The following is a 14,684-nucleotide window of genomic DNA, read 5'->3' as shown; positions in this document are numbered from 1 at the left end:
CTGGCAAACACAGGAGGATAGAAGTTGTGTCTCGTCATATTATTCTGGAATAAAACTTGGCTTTTTTGAGGGAGGGGGGGGCAGAGCACAAATTGTACCTTTGGTTGTTTGGCTATGGCATTTCCAAGTGCCTCTTACACAGCATTTGCATGATACTAATGGCTGAATTGATGGATAATAATTAATAACAGGCAAGAAATATGTCACATCTTTGCCAAGGTATCCCTTACTGGATGATTAATAGAGCTGCATTGGCCTTGGCTTTGGAGGGAGCCTCTTGCCGGTCTTCCTTGAGAGAAGGAAAGGCTCTGCAATGCAGGATGGGGAGGGATGGAGGGGTAGGAATATAACTATCTCTCTCTATATATATTTAAAATACAATTATAATTTTTAAATGGGGAAACCTAAGGGGGAAAAAGTCCTTTCTTATTCTTTTAATACAGTTCCCAGCAGGAAGATCAGGATAGGAGGCTCCCGCTTGCTCCAGATTAAAGGAACCCGCAGTTTCCGGGTGAAGAAAGGGGGTTCCCTGTCCAGCATTCGCCGGGCCGGCAGCCTAAAGAGCACCAAGTTATCACGTCAGGACTCAGAGTCTGAGAATGAGGAGCTGCAGCTGTCCCACAGCAGGGACACTGTCACTGACATAGGTAACATAGATGAGCTGGGCTAAAAAGGGAGCGGGATGATGAGGCAGCGTCTTGAGCCTGGAAGCAACTCAAGCAGGTCTAGGGAAGTAGGGAAAGGGCTTGTAGGCTAGGCAGACCCTCCAGTTATCTCAGCTGAAGTAAGGAGAAGTTCACACTTTTTGCATGATTTAAATACATGGCATGAGTTCTGCCATTGGTACACTAGGTAGTCAGATCTGTTCCACTCAAAGGATGCTAAGTTTTAAAAATCTAAATGTTTGGTGCATGGGCTCACTATACAGGCATTTTCCTGACTGCCAACCCAATGCATGCCATGCTTAGAAAGGTATATATATAAATACCATATATTATATATCTATATGGCATATATAATAGCTGTGGTATTTTATATATATATATACATATATATACATATCTCAATATTATGTACTGTGCATATAGCTATATATACAATATGTATATATTATGCTGCGTATGAGATATAAATATATGTGTGGTCGTGAATCTCCAAAATATTAGTTCCCAAAGATTTCACATACAGAAAAGTCAGGAACAGATAAATCCTGCACCTGAACCTCCTTTACCCTTCTGGTCTCAGTGGCATTGCCCATGCTCTTTTCTTCCACGGGGAAATTTGAGTTCAGCCAGCTACATATTCATTTAAAGAAAGGGCAGGGAAGAGTCAATCCTAATGTTACAATCTCCAATACTCAGATTTTGTGCTAAAGGTCTGGCAAATTGGAAGGCCCATTTGGCAATAAATACATCCAGGAAACTCTGGGGTCAGAGAGAGCCCTCCCCCTGCCTTTGTCCTCTAGCTTTTGTCAGGATTTTTCCCCCTTTCATTCCCAGGCATTTTAGAGTCCTTTGATGGGACCTCACAGGGCTTCTAGCCTGTATGCGGCAGCAGTAGCTATAGCAAAAGTGCTGCCGCTACAGGACTGTACATTTGGTGTTGTTTTTTTAACCACAGAGCCCAGTCAATGCAGATCACTGAAACCAACGATTTTGCAGCATCTTGACGATGCAAGAATTCTCCTTCTCTTTACTTAACCCTCCCCTCTTCCAGAAAAGTTGTTCTTTTAATGGCTGTTATGAATTATGCTTGTAATTTCCAGCCCAGGGGATAATCGGGGCCATAGGAGAAGGTTGGGTTGGGAGTGAGAGTAAGGGGAAATGTCTGCCATTTCTTGAGAATAGCCAATGTTACTTCCTCAGTGTTCAGCTCATTAGGCTGGTATGCTAATGGCATGTCATTTCGGGGACCCTTTAGGACATGTAACATTAAGAAACTGGCCTGGATTACAAGCATATACCGTAGATTTAAAAAACAACAACACGGGAAGTATGGAAAAAACCAAACTACTTGTGTGTGTCTTTTTTCTTTTGAAGAAGGAAGCCCTTGGAGTGCAAGCGAACCCAGTATAGAACCTGAAGTGCTAAGCAGCACAGGCACCGAAGAGAACTATCACCGGAATATGTCTTGGCTGCATGTAAGTAGGGATCACTGGCGAAGTTCTAGAATCTCAGCTTGTTGCACACAGAACTCACAGCTGATCATCAGGGCAGAGTTCTATGTTTTTAATCTGAATGGTGTCTTAGAATTTTGAAGTGTCAGGCATAGCTCTAGTGGCTTTAGCCCAAACGTAGCAGAGTTTTCCTGTACAGCACAGAAGCTAGTTGAGGTGGAAATGACTAGTCGGCTAGACGCAGAATAACTATTTACAGGATTTATTAAAAGAAAATAAAAGCAGCAGAGTTTCTGCATACAAAGCAAAGCAAAATAAATCCTTTCTGTCTCTCTCTCTCCAACCATATACACAGCACTTCTACTCCTAACACCTAACAAGAATCAACTGTGCTAGCATTCCTAGATAACAGAGTTCAGTGCTGGTCGTTAACCAATCAGAGCGTAGTTTCCAGGTCAGGCAGACCTTGTCTTTCTGCCAAGAGTAAATTGATACTGCTTTGAATTAATTGTGTGAAGCAAGAATCTGTAAGTTTCCCATGAGAACCAATTAACCAATTAACAGAAACTGAACATGGTGACCCCCTCCCCCAGCTACTCCAGTGTTTGCTCCCCACTCCGCTGCCCAAATTCCCATTAAGACAAGTTAAGGCATCACTTTAGGAAAGTGTAAACCAGGCTTCCTCAACCTCGGCTCTCCAGATGTTTTGAGTCTACAGTTCCCAGCATCCCTTACCACTGGCCTGCTAGCTAGGGATCATGGGAGTTGTAGTGTAGGCCAAAAACATCTGGAGGGCCGAGGTTGAGGAAGCCCAAAGTGAAAAAAGGTAAAATTAAGTCATTCCAGACCTCATGACCAGATGTAAGTCCGCAACAAATCAAAGTCCCATAAGTTTTTCATTCATTAAATAATAGTGTTTTACCCACACATTGAATTCTAAGCTGAGCTTATTTTGCTTTTCACTGATAAATTAATTTATAGCTAGAGATATTCAGTATTTTCTTTGTGGTCTTTTCTTGATACAAACATAGCCCTGTATCTCTACTGAAATCTCTGGGCATACTTTTTGTTCCAGGTGATGATACTGCTATGCAACCAGCAGAGTTTCATTTGCACCCACATTGACTACTGCCACCCTCACTGTTACCTCCATCATAGTCGCTCTTGTGCACGCCTTGTCCGAGCCATCAAACTCCTGTATGGAGACACTGTGGATTCACTCAAAGAGAATAACTTACTAAACAATGTGGCTAGGAGCAAAAAACAGAAAGAGGTAAGCAAGCTGACAAAATACTTCTTGGTTACACAAACATTTATTTCAGTTAACTCAGCTACCTAATGCATATTGAACTATTGCATGGGCATTTCTCAGCTTTTCTTAACATGCTGGCCTATTTGTAGTAGCATGATATTTGGATGTGAGATCAGGTTGCAGAAAAGGGAGGGTATTTCAGCTTATCTCATTCTCAGAAGTCATGTCACTCATGTTCTGAGAACCAAAGGGAAAGCTTCATAATATGTGTGTGTGTTAGTAATAGGCACCTTGTGAGATCAATTTTCCCCCACAAGTAAGGTGGCCTCTAAAAACATTTTTAGAGCATTTTCCCCCTCCAATTCTCTTTCAGTGTTCAGACAAGTCATGCCTGAGAACACCCTCCTTGAAGAAGAGAGTGACAGATTCCAACCTTGAAGGAAAAAAGGACTCTGTAATGCTGAAATACATCAGGCATCAGGTAATGAGTGTGTCACCTACAGGACTGACAGACTAGCTAATGGAACATCATTATTTTTTGTCTTTAATACTGTATGTGCCCCCTTGATTTGGGTGGCCCACGTCATGTCTGTGAGGAACCCTTCAGAAATTAAATTTTATGGAATTAAATTTGTGATGCAATGAAATACAATATAAGAAATGAAAGAAGCAATTAAAATACAATTTAAAACACACAGTGCATTATAATTTTTACAACAGACAGGCTGGGGGCAGAATCATTAAATGGTCCACCAAGATCTTCAGCAGTTTTCAAGTGGTCCATGGTTGGTAAAATTTGGGAACTGCTAGCTTAGGTCATTCTTGCAAGACTAAAAAATGCAAGTATTTTCTTCCTGTGCTGGTGTACTGGAACCAGGTAGATTTAGCTGGGCGGGGTATAAATAATAAATTATTATAATATAGGTATGCACATGTTTCTTTGTTCTTTATAAACTACTGTATATTCCTGCGTATAAGACTACTTATTAACTCAGGAAAATCTTCTCAAAAGTCGGGGGTCGTCTTATACGCCGGGTCGTATTTCTTATACAGCGAGTATATCCCAAACTCTATATATTAACTGGAAAAGTTGGGGGTCGTCTTATACGCCCAGTCGTCTTATAAAGAACAAAGAAACATGTGCATACCTCTATCCCTGGTCCTCTGGACAAGAAATACACTCAAAATTGTTTAATGTAATATTCTTGAATTAGGCAATGGATTTTATATATTTATTACCCACCCTTTGCCATGAGGCCCAAGGGCAGCTTATAATGATAAAATGTTATTGGTATCCATCTCACGAGAGACAATGGAGTGTGCTCAAGTGTGTATTGAGATCCTGGGCTGCTCAGACAACAAGACCCTTCCTCTCTGGCTCGCTGATGTGGTCCATAGGAAAGCAGAGCAAAATCTTTGGCATCAGCTTGGCTACAGGAGTTCCTGGAAGGAGGTGTACAAAGCGCCATCCAACCGGCTTAGGGACTCCACTCCAGATTTGTGTAGGGTTTACTCCTTAGCCTTTTCTTCCCCAAAGATGTCCCGCAAGGCAGTGGAGGTTTAGGATCAGAGTTTCACTTTTCCTAGATGGAATAACTTCCCAGGTTGGCAAGCCCCATCTACCCCTCACTTCCCTCTATAGAAACCACCTTCTTGACCGTTGGACCCACTCTTGGTCACTTCCGCTCAATCTGCCAGAGCTTGTCTTCACATGCAGCAGAAGCCCCTAACTTACCAAGGGCTTGAAACCCATCAGCTACCTTCACCTGGTTTAGCCAACCAGTTGAAGCCATTCCCAGGGTGTGGCCGCTGTCACATGATGACAGCTTCTAGGAGCTACAGGTGAGAGCTGAGTGTAGGGTGGGACCCCAGGGGGAGGCATGACACGTTCTCCGCTAGAGATACTACCCTAACATCCCATACCCTCAACAATAAAATGCACAGTTATAGAACAGATAAAGCTGTTAACAACCACAGAGAAGGAAAATGTAAAACACCATCACATGATTTCATCTATAAAAACAATTAAAAATAGTTCCAGTACAAATGCAGATGGGATAAAAATCTCCACTCATAAGTCTTGTTGAACAAGGTTGATGAGGTGCAAGCAGGGCTTTTGGAGAATGCTGTATTCTTAAACACTAGTACATAGTCAACGCAGAACTCAGCAGAATTTTCTTCGGATCAAGCAAGTTTGGGGGCTATAAATGTCCTACTACTTTTAATTGCTCTTTGGCCCTGCTGTACAACATGATCTCCTTTTCTGTAGGTGATGAGTTTGTCTCCAGCACCTTTGTCACTGTTAATTAAGGCAGCGCCCATCCTCACAGAAGAGATGTATGGGGACATCCAGCCTGCAGCATGGGAACTGCTGCTCAGTATGGATGAGCACATGGCTGGGGCAGCAGGTAAGAGTGTCCTCTTCCTCTGGCACTCAAGCCATTTTAAGTGGGCAGAACATAATTTTTGTAAAATTCTTCAGTGACAAGTCTTAAAAAATATGTTTTTGGATGTGAGGAATTCTGCTATAATGTTTGTGACTGGACAACATAGTAAGTCTACATTTGATCAAGAAGCAACATAAACTGCTTTTGGAAAACCAAACAATTTTATTTTATATTCTGAAAATGCCAGGTAATGCTAAATAATAATTATATAGTATATCTCTTATCTGTTATATAACTGCAAGTACTTGCCAAACATTTTGAATGATTTCTTTGCAGTTTTACACACTTTTTACTTGCCAAGCAAATTGTATTAATTTATTCAAAATATCTTTTGAATTCTCAAGTAATGTTAAAACCTTTTAGCATCCCTCATTTTTGGAATTTGCAAGATGAAAAATTCAACTTGCCTTACCAAGTATGCAATATTTGTGATCCGGGTTTGGCAGTGGTACAGAGTCCCATAGTAGTTATCCCCCCCCCATAACAGTTGTGTTATTCTGATATTCTGCTACTACATGTACTAAGACAGCACACACACACACACACACACACTTTCTCTTCTTGCTGCAATGAAAGGCATAGATCCTATTCACATCCTCCAGCGCTGCTTTTTAAAATTAAGGTGTTTCCCAGGTTTGCTTGTTTCTTTTTGAGTATGTCATTTACCGGTAAAAACAAATAATTTTACACCAATACACACACACACACACACACACACACACACACACACACACGAAGTTAAAAACAGATACGCACCATTCATGAAATATTTGCTTCCTGCAGCTGCCATGTTCCTTCTATGTGCTGTGAAAGTGCCAGAGGCAGTATCGGATATGCTGATGTCTGAATTTCATCACCCTGAGGCAGTGCAAAGGTTGAATGCCATTCTTAAATTCCACACCCTCTGGAGATTTAGGTATCAGGTCTGGCCCCGGATGGAGGAAGGAGCTCAGCAAATCTTTAAGGTAAATTGTGACACTGTCTGGTATAATTAAGTGTTCGAGTTGTGGCACCAGAGTACACCTTCAAAATCCTGTTATTTGTTGTTGTTGGTTTTGTTTAAACTTTCCATACAACATACAGTAAAATAAAATAGAAATTAAAATGTATGAAGATGCCATGGGGAGAATATGAGACTCCTTTTATAATATAACTATAATTAACACTGCTGACGTCTTTAAGGAGTCTGAAACATTCTGCAGCAATAAATTGACCATGGATTAAGGTCATGTGACAGCACAAGTTATCCCATTCCTTGTACCACATCTGATTTATTGGGAGTAGCAGACAAATGTAAGAAGATATGAAACATACTCACATCTTATATCCAGCTTTCTGGGAGCTAGGAGGTTATTAAGCCATGTTAACTTCTGTGAAAACAGAATGCTAGACTAGATAGGCCTTTGGTGTGATACTAGAGTGGATCTTCCCCCCTAAAGCTTTCCCCCCTATTGTTGTAGGTATAGGTGGCTTTGACACTGCGCTGGCCCCACAGAGTGACAGAATATGCTTTGTAACCCTTCCTCCCAAGGTGAGGGAGTGTGACCTAGCTAAACCTGGCAGGACGGCTAGCTCTATGGGTCTTAATCCATTCATGCATTAATTCGAGTTAAACATGTTGCTTATGTGAGGCTGACATCCTACGCAGGGAAAAATATGGGATTATTTTCTTCTAAAAATTAATAAATCAAATACCTTTCATAACAATAGGTTACTTTAAAGAATCATTAGTTTTCGCTTCTTGTTTTCATAATGAAACTTATAATTCCATCTTTATCCCATGGATGGAATTAAATGGCCTATCATATTTGGACTCTGGAACATTTCCTCATTCCTGAAACAGGAAATATTTAGTATAGATAGAAGGGATTTGTTTCTAAGGAAGCACAGCTTTTGGTTATGTGAGTCTCTTTCTCCCCCATTTTGATGTCTTAATCTGTTTTTCTAGATTCCTCCACCTAGCATTAACTTCACACTCCCATCCCCAGTTCTGGGAATGCCATCCGTCCCCATGTTCGACCCTCCATGGGTTCCACAGTGTAGTGGGAGCGTACAAGACCCAATTAACGAAGATCAATCCGTAAGTAAAAAATCTTCTTGAAGTCGGCCTTATTTTTTGAATGAGATGCTGCTTGTGGGAAGAGTGAGACGGTCGCAAAACAAGAGATAAAAGGCACCCAAATAACTCCTTAGGAAGTGTCTTTGATATATATTTTTGGTACATTTCATAACACATGAAAAATAATATGGTGGGATGTGGGTTTTTAAAATCATTTTAATGATGCTCTCAAGACATGAATTATTATTATTAATAATATTATTGTATCAACAATATTAATAGTGTTGGAGAAAAGCAAACAAATAGCTCTAGGGATCTTATATTAGTAACACAGCCATAAATACATATTATAGCAGCTTTTTTATCCTGGATAAAAAGACCAAGTCAAGGACAAAATACAAATACATTGAATTCAAGAAATGCTTTTACTAAAAAGGGATGGAGCTCATCAATAAAAATTTGTCTAAATAAAAATATTTTACGTTTACAGCAGTCTCCAGATGTCCAATTCCATACAATTCTCTCTCCATGAGAAAGTTCCACTCCAAGCGGGGTGTCTATATATGTAAAGTATTGCACAAGCAGCATTGAAAAAGCAGAGGCCACATCTGCATCAGAATGCACATCTTTGTGGGTGTCTGTTAACCCAGATAGACCCATGTAATATACCCATGTACATGGTAAACCACTTGAGGTAGCCTGCTGCTATAATGTTCATTAGTTTGCAAAACTACTTTTTCATGAGGATAAACACCCAAAATCTTCTGATGTTGTTCAGAAAAGCAAAGGTATTTGAGAAAATCTGTGGTCTTCCCATGAATATCCGAGAGTGAGGGGAGACAAAGCAATTATCATATTTTTCCGTGTATTAGATGTCCCCATGTATAAGACAACCCCTATTTTTTGAGCCCAAAATTAAGAAATAAATAATTGCAACATTCCATGTATAAGATGACCCTCAATTTTAAACATAAAATATTGTGGGGAAATATAGTCTTATACACAGAAAAATACAGTACTCAGTGAGGGAAAGTGGACGGGTTTGACATGTTCTCATTTTTTTTATTAAAAAAAACATATTTTAGGCTTAGTCTGTATCAGACCTCACTTCAAACTGAATTCCAAGGGACTAGAACCTTCCTCTGTTTTGACAACCATTTGGGGGGCTTCCCATTTGGGGGGGGGGATTCCTTGGTGATTTCAGTCAGTGTGTGGTCTCATATGGAGATAAAATGCTCTAGAGGGCTTTATAGGAGGAAGTACCTTCACCTTGAATTGAGCCTGGAACCTCTCTTTGACAGCAAGCGCCATTCACAAGTACTAGTTGAACCACCCCATAACAAACAATCACTGAAGACAATACAGTGGTACCTCTACTTATGAATAACTCTACTTACGAATGTTTCTACTTACGAATGGAGCTCCGTCCGCCATCTTGGATGCGGTTTAGATAGGATTTTTTCTACTTACGAATTTTTAGATAGGGTTGCTTCTACTTACAAATTTTTTCTCTCAATGCATTCCTATGGGATTCGACTTCCAATTTTTTTTAACTTACGAATGTACGTTCGGAACGCATTAAATTCGTAAGTAGAGGTACCACTGTACAGAGTTTCTGCGTGCAATGCAGGCACCAGTGTTGTGATTTATAAACCAACTAGTTGACCCTCCCACGCGTTTCTGTGGGTTATCCCTGTGGCTGCCCCCACCCTGTGACGATCCATGACGCGCTGCTGTGCCTGACTCAGGGTCATAGCTGTCAAGTTCTCCCTTTTTAAAAAAGGTAAATTCCCTTATGCTGAATAGGCTTCCTCACAAGAAAATGGAAAACTTGACAGCTATGCTCAGGGTTAATGTTTCCCAGGAAAGGGGGAGGATGTGTCTGTTTCCCCCTGGACTATGTGTTCCCCCGCCCCCGTGGTTGTGTCTCAACCCTGTGTTTACTCCCATCCTGTAGCGACCCATGAGGTAGCTCGCCCCCCCACCTTGTGGCTCCCCCCACCCTACATCAGCCCATGACCTATTTGGGCCCCTCCTCCCCCAACCCGCCCACCCAGGGCTCCATTTGGGATAGTATTTAAAGGGTTGTAGAGCTGAGGCCTAGTCTGTAAAGTGGAGCCGAGGCCTAGTCTGTAGGCTGTAAAGTAGAAGCGAGGCCTACTCTGTGAAGTAGAGTCGAGGCCTAGTCTGTAGGCTGTAAATTAGAGCCAAGGCCTAGTCTGTGGGCTGTAAAGTAGAGCCAAGGCCTAGTTTGTAAAGTAGAGCAGAGGCTTAGTTTGTAGGCTTTAAAGTAGAGGCAAGGCCTAGTCTGTCGGCCTTGGCTTGGGCTAGTATTTAAATGCGAGCCGAGGCCTCCACCCGGTATCTCAATTCCTTGGCCCCGGCCTGACTCTGTGGGTTGTCTGGTAATGGCCGCCTTGGTGGTTTCAGTTGCTCGGTTGATGACATCATTATTTGGCACCACCCTTAAGAGCTTTTGCTGGTGACAGCGCGTGATCTGCCTTTCTATTGGATGCTGCTGGAGTCTTCAGAGCTTCTGCTGGTGGTGTGTAATTTGGGTGCCACTTTTGTGTGTGTGTAATCATTATTTTAGGTATGAAAGGTGTGCTTTTTTGGAAAAAAAATTATGCCAGATCCCTCCCTGATGGGCAAGGTACGCTTTGTCCTAATTTGATGCAATTTGGTTCAGCAGTTACAGTGGAAGGGTGTTACATCCATGCACGCAGTGGGAACATTTTTATATATGTAGATACAGTGGTACCTCGGGTTACAAATGCTTCAGGCTACAAACGCTTCAGGTTTCAAACTCTGCTAACCCAGAAATAGTACCTCAGGTTACGAACTTTGCTTCAGGATGAGAACAGAAATTGTGCTCCGGCAGCGCGGCAGCAGCAGGAGGCCCCATTAGCTAAAGTGGTGCTTCAGGTTAAGAAAAAGTTTCAGGTTAAGAACGGACCTCCGGAACGAATTAAGTTCTTAACCAGAGGTACCACTGTACCATGGTGCCTACTTCCATGTAAAGTTGCATTAGATTGTAGTAATACACCACATGTAGTGGACATAGTGTGAACTGGCTACATTTCTGATTTACGCAGTCTCTATTAATAAATCCCTTAGGATGTTTCCATAGTTTATTTAGGTTGTTAGTAAATTATGTCCATGTTGAATTCTGTTGATTATAAACTTAATCAGAATACTCATAAACTGCAGAATGTGGGTGGATGGATGGATGATAGATAGATAGAAAATGTGCTGAATAAAACCCAAGCAAACTAATTCACATATCCTGCCCCCTGCCCAATTGTTTGCTTACAGAAGTCATTTTCAGCCCGGGCAGTGTCACGTTCTCATCAGCGAGCAGAACATATTCTCAAGAATCTGCAGCAGGAAGAAGAGAAAAAACGTCTGGGCCGAGAAGCTAGTCTGATCACGGCCATCCCCATCACCCAGGAAGCTTGCTATGAGCCCAGCTGTTCCTCAAACGTGGAGCAGGAAGAGGAAGGTGCGCTCTAGACAAAGGAGTGATAAGTCTGATGAGACTTGGAGCCTGATAAGGCAGATGTACTGGGGATGTAATATAATCTTCATAAATTGCTCATGATTTTATTGCAGTAGAGATAACTCGAGGTTACAAGGGAGCGAGTGTTGATTTAGTTGGTGATTAACAGCAGCAGCACTTAGTTGCTTTGAGCACAATTTATTAACATTGTCACCTGTTGAAGTAACCACAAAAGACTGAGGGCTTTTTCAAGGTTTGTTGTGAAATGAGCACAAGAAGACTTGAACAGTCCTCATTTCCTTATATTAATTTAAACAGGATTGATGTAGCTATTCTTGGTATTTCTCTCTCTCTTAATTTAGTCAATAACAGCCCTTGCTGATTAAAAATGGGGCGGGGAAAGTGTTTGTCAGTAACTAGCATATGACAATAGTCTTTAAATATTCAGGGTTGGCAGCAAGGTCCTCTGGCAGCCTTGGCAGGATTTACACTCCAACAAACTGCATAACCCCAAAAGATGAAAGGAGAAGCTCAGATTTAGTTGTTTGGGGACTGAGGGGGTGTTATATGGAAGATTGTGACAATGGGAGTTTCCTCCTGAAGCAGATAGAAGCCACGCCCAACCCCCAATCTGGATCAGAACTGTCCTCCACAGCACAATCTTCATCTGGATTGGGAACCACCTGGCTGTTGTTGCCAGCTGGCATCCATTTATCTCCGGGGTTGAAGTCAAACCTTTGGAGAGTTACAGTGCCTGCTTTGGAGACTGATACGAAATGAAGATGAAGGCAGATGAATGCATCTGGTTTTGCTGCTATAGGTGGACCATGGTGTTTCTTCTCTCTGTGCTCCTCCCAGCAGTCTGGTTGTTTAAAAAGCATTCAGTTAGCTACCAATTGTTAACAACTTGGAATAAAAATCTGACTTGAGTTTTTCACTGCTGTGATAGCTCATTACAGTAGACCAGCATAGGACTTGAGATTTAGAAACCAAAATTTACATCTTCTATTTGTTTTGTCAGTAGAAGAAGTTTCCAACCTGGCGTCCCGCCGTCTCTCTGTGAGTCCATCCTGCACCTCCAGCACATCTCACAGGAACTACTCCTTCCGCCGTGGATCAGTTTGGTCGGTGCGTTCAGCAGTCAGTGCTGAAGGTAATGCAGTTTAAGACTGGATATTGACCTTCTTGATGGAATGGCTGCTGTCAGGTGACAGTTGATGGGAGAGAAGAGCCTGGTGGAGCTGCTTTGTCTATTTGGCTTTGCTTATAGCTTGAATCAGGGATTTCATTTATTTTTATTTAATTTAAAACCCATTGTGTATTGTGATAACAGTCTCAGGGTGGCTTACATAAAATGTAGTACGGTATGTAATACGGCAGGAGGAATCAATATATTACATTACTCTCAACAGTCGGGGGGAAACTAAAATAATAAAAACAAACAAGCCCAAATATCCTGCAAATGCCAAAGCAAAAGAGTGATTCTTTAACTGGTGCCTAAGCCTCACAGGAGTCAGAACCAGCTGCATTTCAGAGGGAAGGGAATTCCATAATTGATGCACCATCACCGAGAAGGCCCTCCCTCAGTTTACTATGTAGTAGGGTATCTTACCATGAGGGCTTCTCTCATGGATCTTAACACAATGGCAGGTCTGTATAGCAGATCATGCTCCTCCAGGTATCTAAGGTACTGTATATAATTTCAGTTGAAGGAGTGACAAGCTTCAATTATATTTATGTATAACTAGCTGGCCCTGCCACGCGTTGCTGTGGCTTTTTGTGTTAAATGGACCTTTTTCTATTAAATGGACCTTCAGAGTCCTCCTTCAGAGTCCCCTCACCTTCAGAGTCCCCCTTCATTTTGCATATAATCATTCCCCCCAATACGCGTGTTCTGTAAAATTTTGCCCTGTCCCAACCCAGACTCCCCTACCCACGCATGTTATGTGAAACCCCCCTACCCCGCCCCGACACATTTATCTTACCCAAAGGCACAGCCCTGTAAAAGGCCCATATTTAGTTTGTTGTTGCCTGCTGCCCAGTCAGTTTTCCCGGCTGGGCAATGGTGCGGCCTAGTCAGTTTTCCCGGCTAGGCAATGGTGCGGCCTAGTCAGTTCTCCCGGCTGGGCAATGCTGCAGCCTTGTCAGTTTTCCCGGCTGGGCAATGGTGCGGCCTAGTCAGTTCTCTCAGCTGGGCAGTGCTGCAGCCTATTCAGTCTGCGGGGCAATGCTGGGCCTTGTTGCTGCAAAAGGCCTGTTTTCAGATGGTTACTGTGGAATTTTGCGATGTCACCGATTGTCTGCAGTCAATGGAGACGCTGCTTCTCCATTCTTTTCCCCAACATGCACTTTTGGGTGAGTTTTGTGTTCTGGAACACATTGTTTGTTTTACCTGGCGCAGGTGTGACATCTGTCTTAGGTAACTTTCTAAGGTCCTTTGGACATTCGCATGTGATGTTGTGTCCAAATTTCAGTGCTATTGGCCAAGCGGTTTCGGTGAAAAGTGGATTCCCACCCACATGCCCTTTTTACATTTTTTTAAAATATAGATTTATTACATATGTATGTGGGGGTTCTCCATGCTTTCAAACTCCCTTCTCCTTTTTGAATTAACTTGCAGTCAGCACTGGATTAGATTGCAGTTTAGGAATGTGTTTCTATTTCCATATTTGCAATGTTTTCTTATGGTAAGCAGACTCATTATTAAGGTGGACTCCATTTACACTACTGTGTATCTGTTTGGTTTTTTCCTAGATGAGGAACACACGACAGAGCACACACCAAATCATCATGTGCCCCAACCCCCACAGGCAGTCTTCCCGGCATGTATTTGTGCAGCTGTGCTCCCTATTGTCCACTTAATGGAAGACGGAGAAGTCCGGGAGGATGGAGTAGCAGGTGTTTTAAGGATTTTTCGAATAATTAAAATGAATGTGACAGTGCAGTAATTTGGGCTGTGCGATAAATTGCCATATGGTTGAATACCGGTATTGAAACAACATTGTGATAAGTGTTTCAACAAGGCAACATACTGGTGAACAAAAGGTGGAGACTTAACAGCTTCCCAGGGGGCACTTTGCAGATAATTTTCAGGCACCTTGTCTCCTGCTTTGTTTGCTCTCTCCCTCCTAACCAATAAGAAATGAAGACAAGCCCTCACACAAACCAGCAAACTCTTTTCAGCTTCACTGGTATCTTTACACTTAAAGGTAAAGGGACCCCTAACCATTAGGTCCAGTCGTGACCGACTCTGGGGTTGCGCGCTCATCTCGCATTATTGGCTGAGGGAGCCAGCGTATAGCTTCCAGGTC

General features: G+C 42.2%; 1 protein-coding gene across 1 annotated transcript in view; it reads left to right on the top strand.

Moving 5' to 3' along the window:
- Positions 1-14,684, top strand: part of UNC80 (unc-80 subunit of NALCN channel complex) — a 131,610-nt gene that overhangs the window by 60,352 nt on the left and 56,574 nt on the right. The window contains exons 27-36 of the mRNA XM_088668750.1: positions 444-647; positions 2,040-2,140; positions 3,192-3,389; positions 3,742-3,849; positions 5,638-5,776; positions 6,599-6,780; positions 7,764-7,895; positions 11,190-11,376; positions 12,395-12,526; positions 14,128-14,271. Coding sequence (XP_088524876.1) covers positions 444-647; positions 2,040-2,140; positions 3,192-3,389; positions 3,742-3,849; positions 5,638-5,776; positions 6,599-6,780; positions 7,764-7,895; positions 11,190-11,376; positions 12,395-12,526; positions 14,128-14,271 — 1,527 coding nt within the window. The remainder of the gene's footprint in view (positions 1-443; positions 648-2,039; positions 2,141-3,191; positions 3,390-3,741; positions 3,850-5,637; positions 5,777-6,598; positions 6,781-7,763; positions 7,896-11,189; positions 11,377-12,394; positions 12,527-14,127; positions 14,272-14,684) is intronic.

Source organism: Zootoca vivipara, chromosome 1, assembly GCF_965207765.1.
Source record: "Zootoca vivipara chromosome 1, rZooViv2.hap1.1, whole genome shotgun sequence".
Taxonomy (NCBI): Eukaryota; Metazoa; Chordata; class Lepidosauria; order Squamata; family Lacertidae; genus Zootoca; species Zootoca vivipara.
The sequence above is the reverse complement of the archived record's forward strand: the minus strand, read 5'-3'. Positions and strand labels throughout refer to the sequence as shown.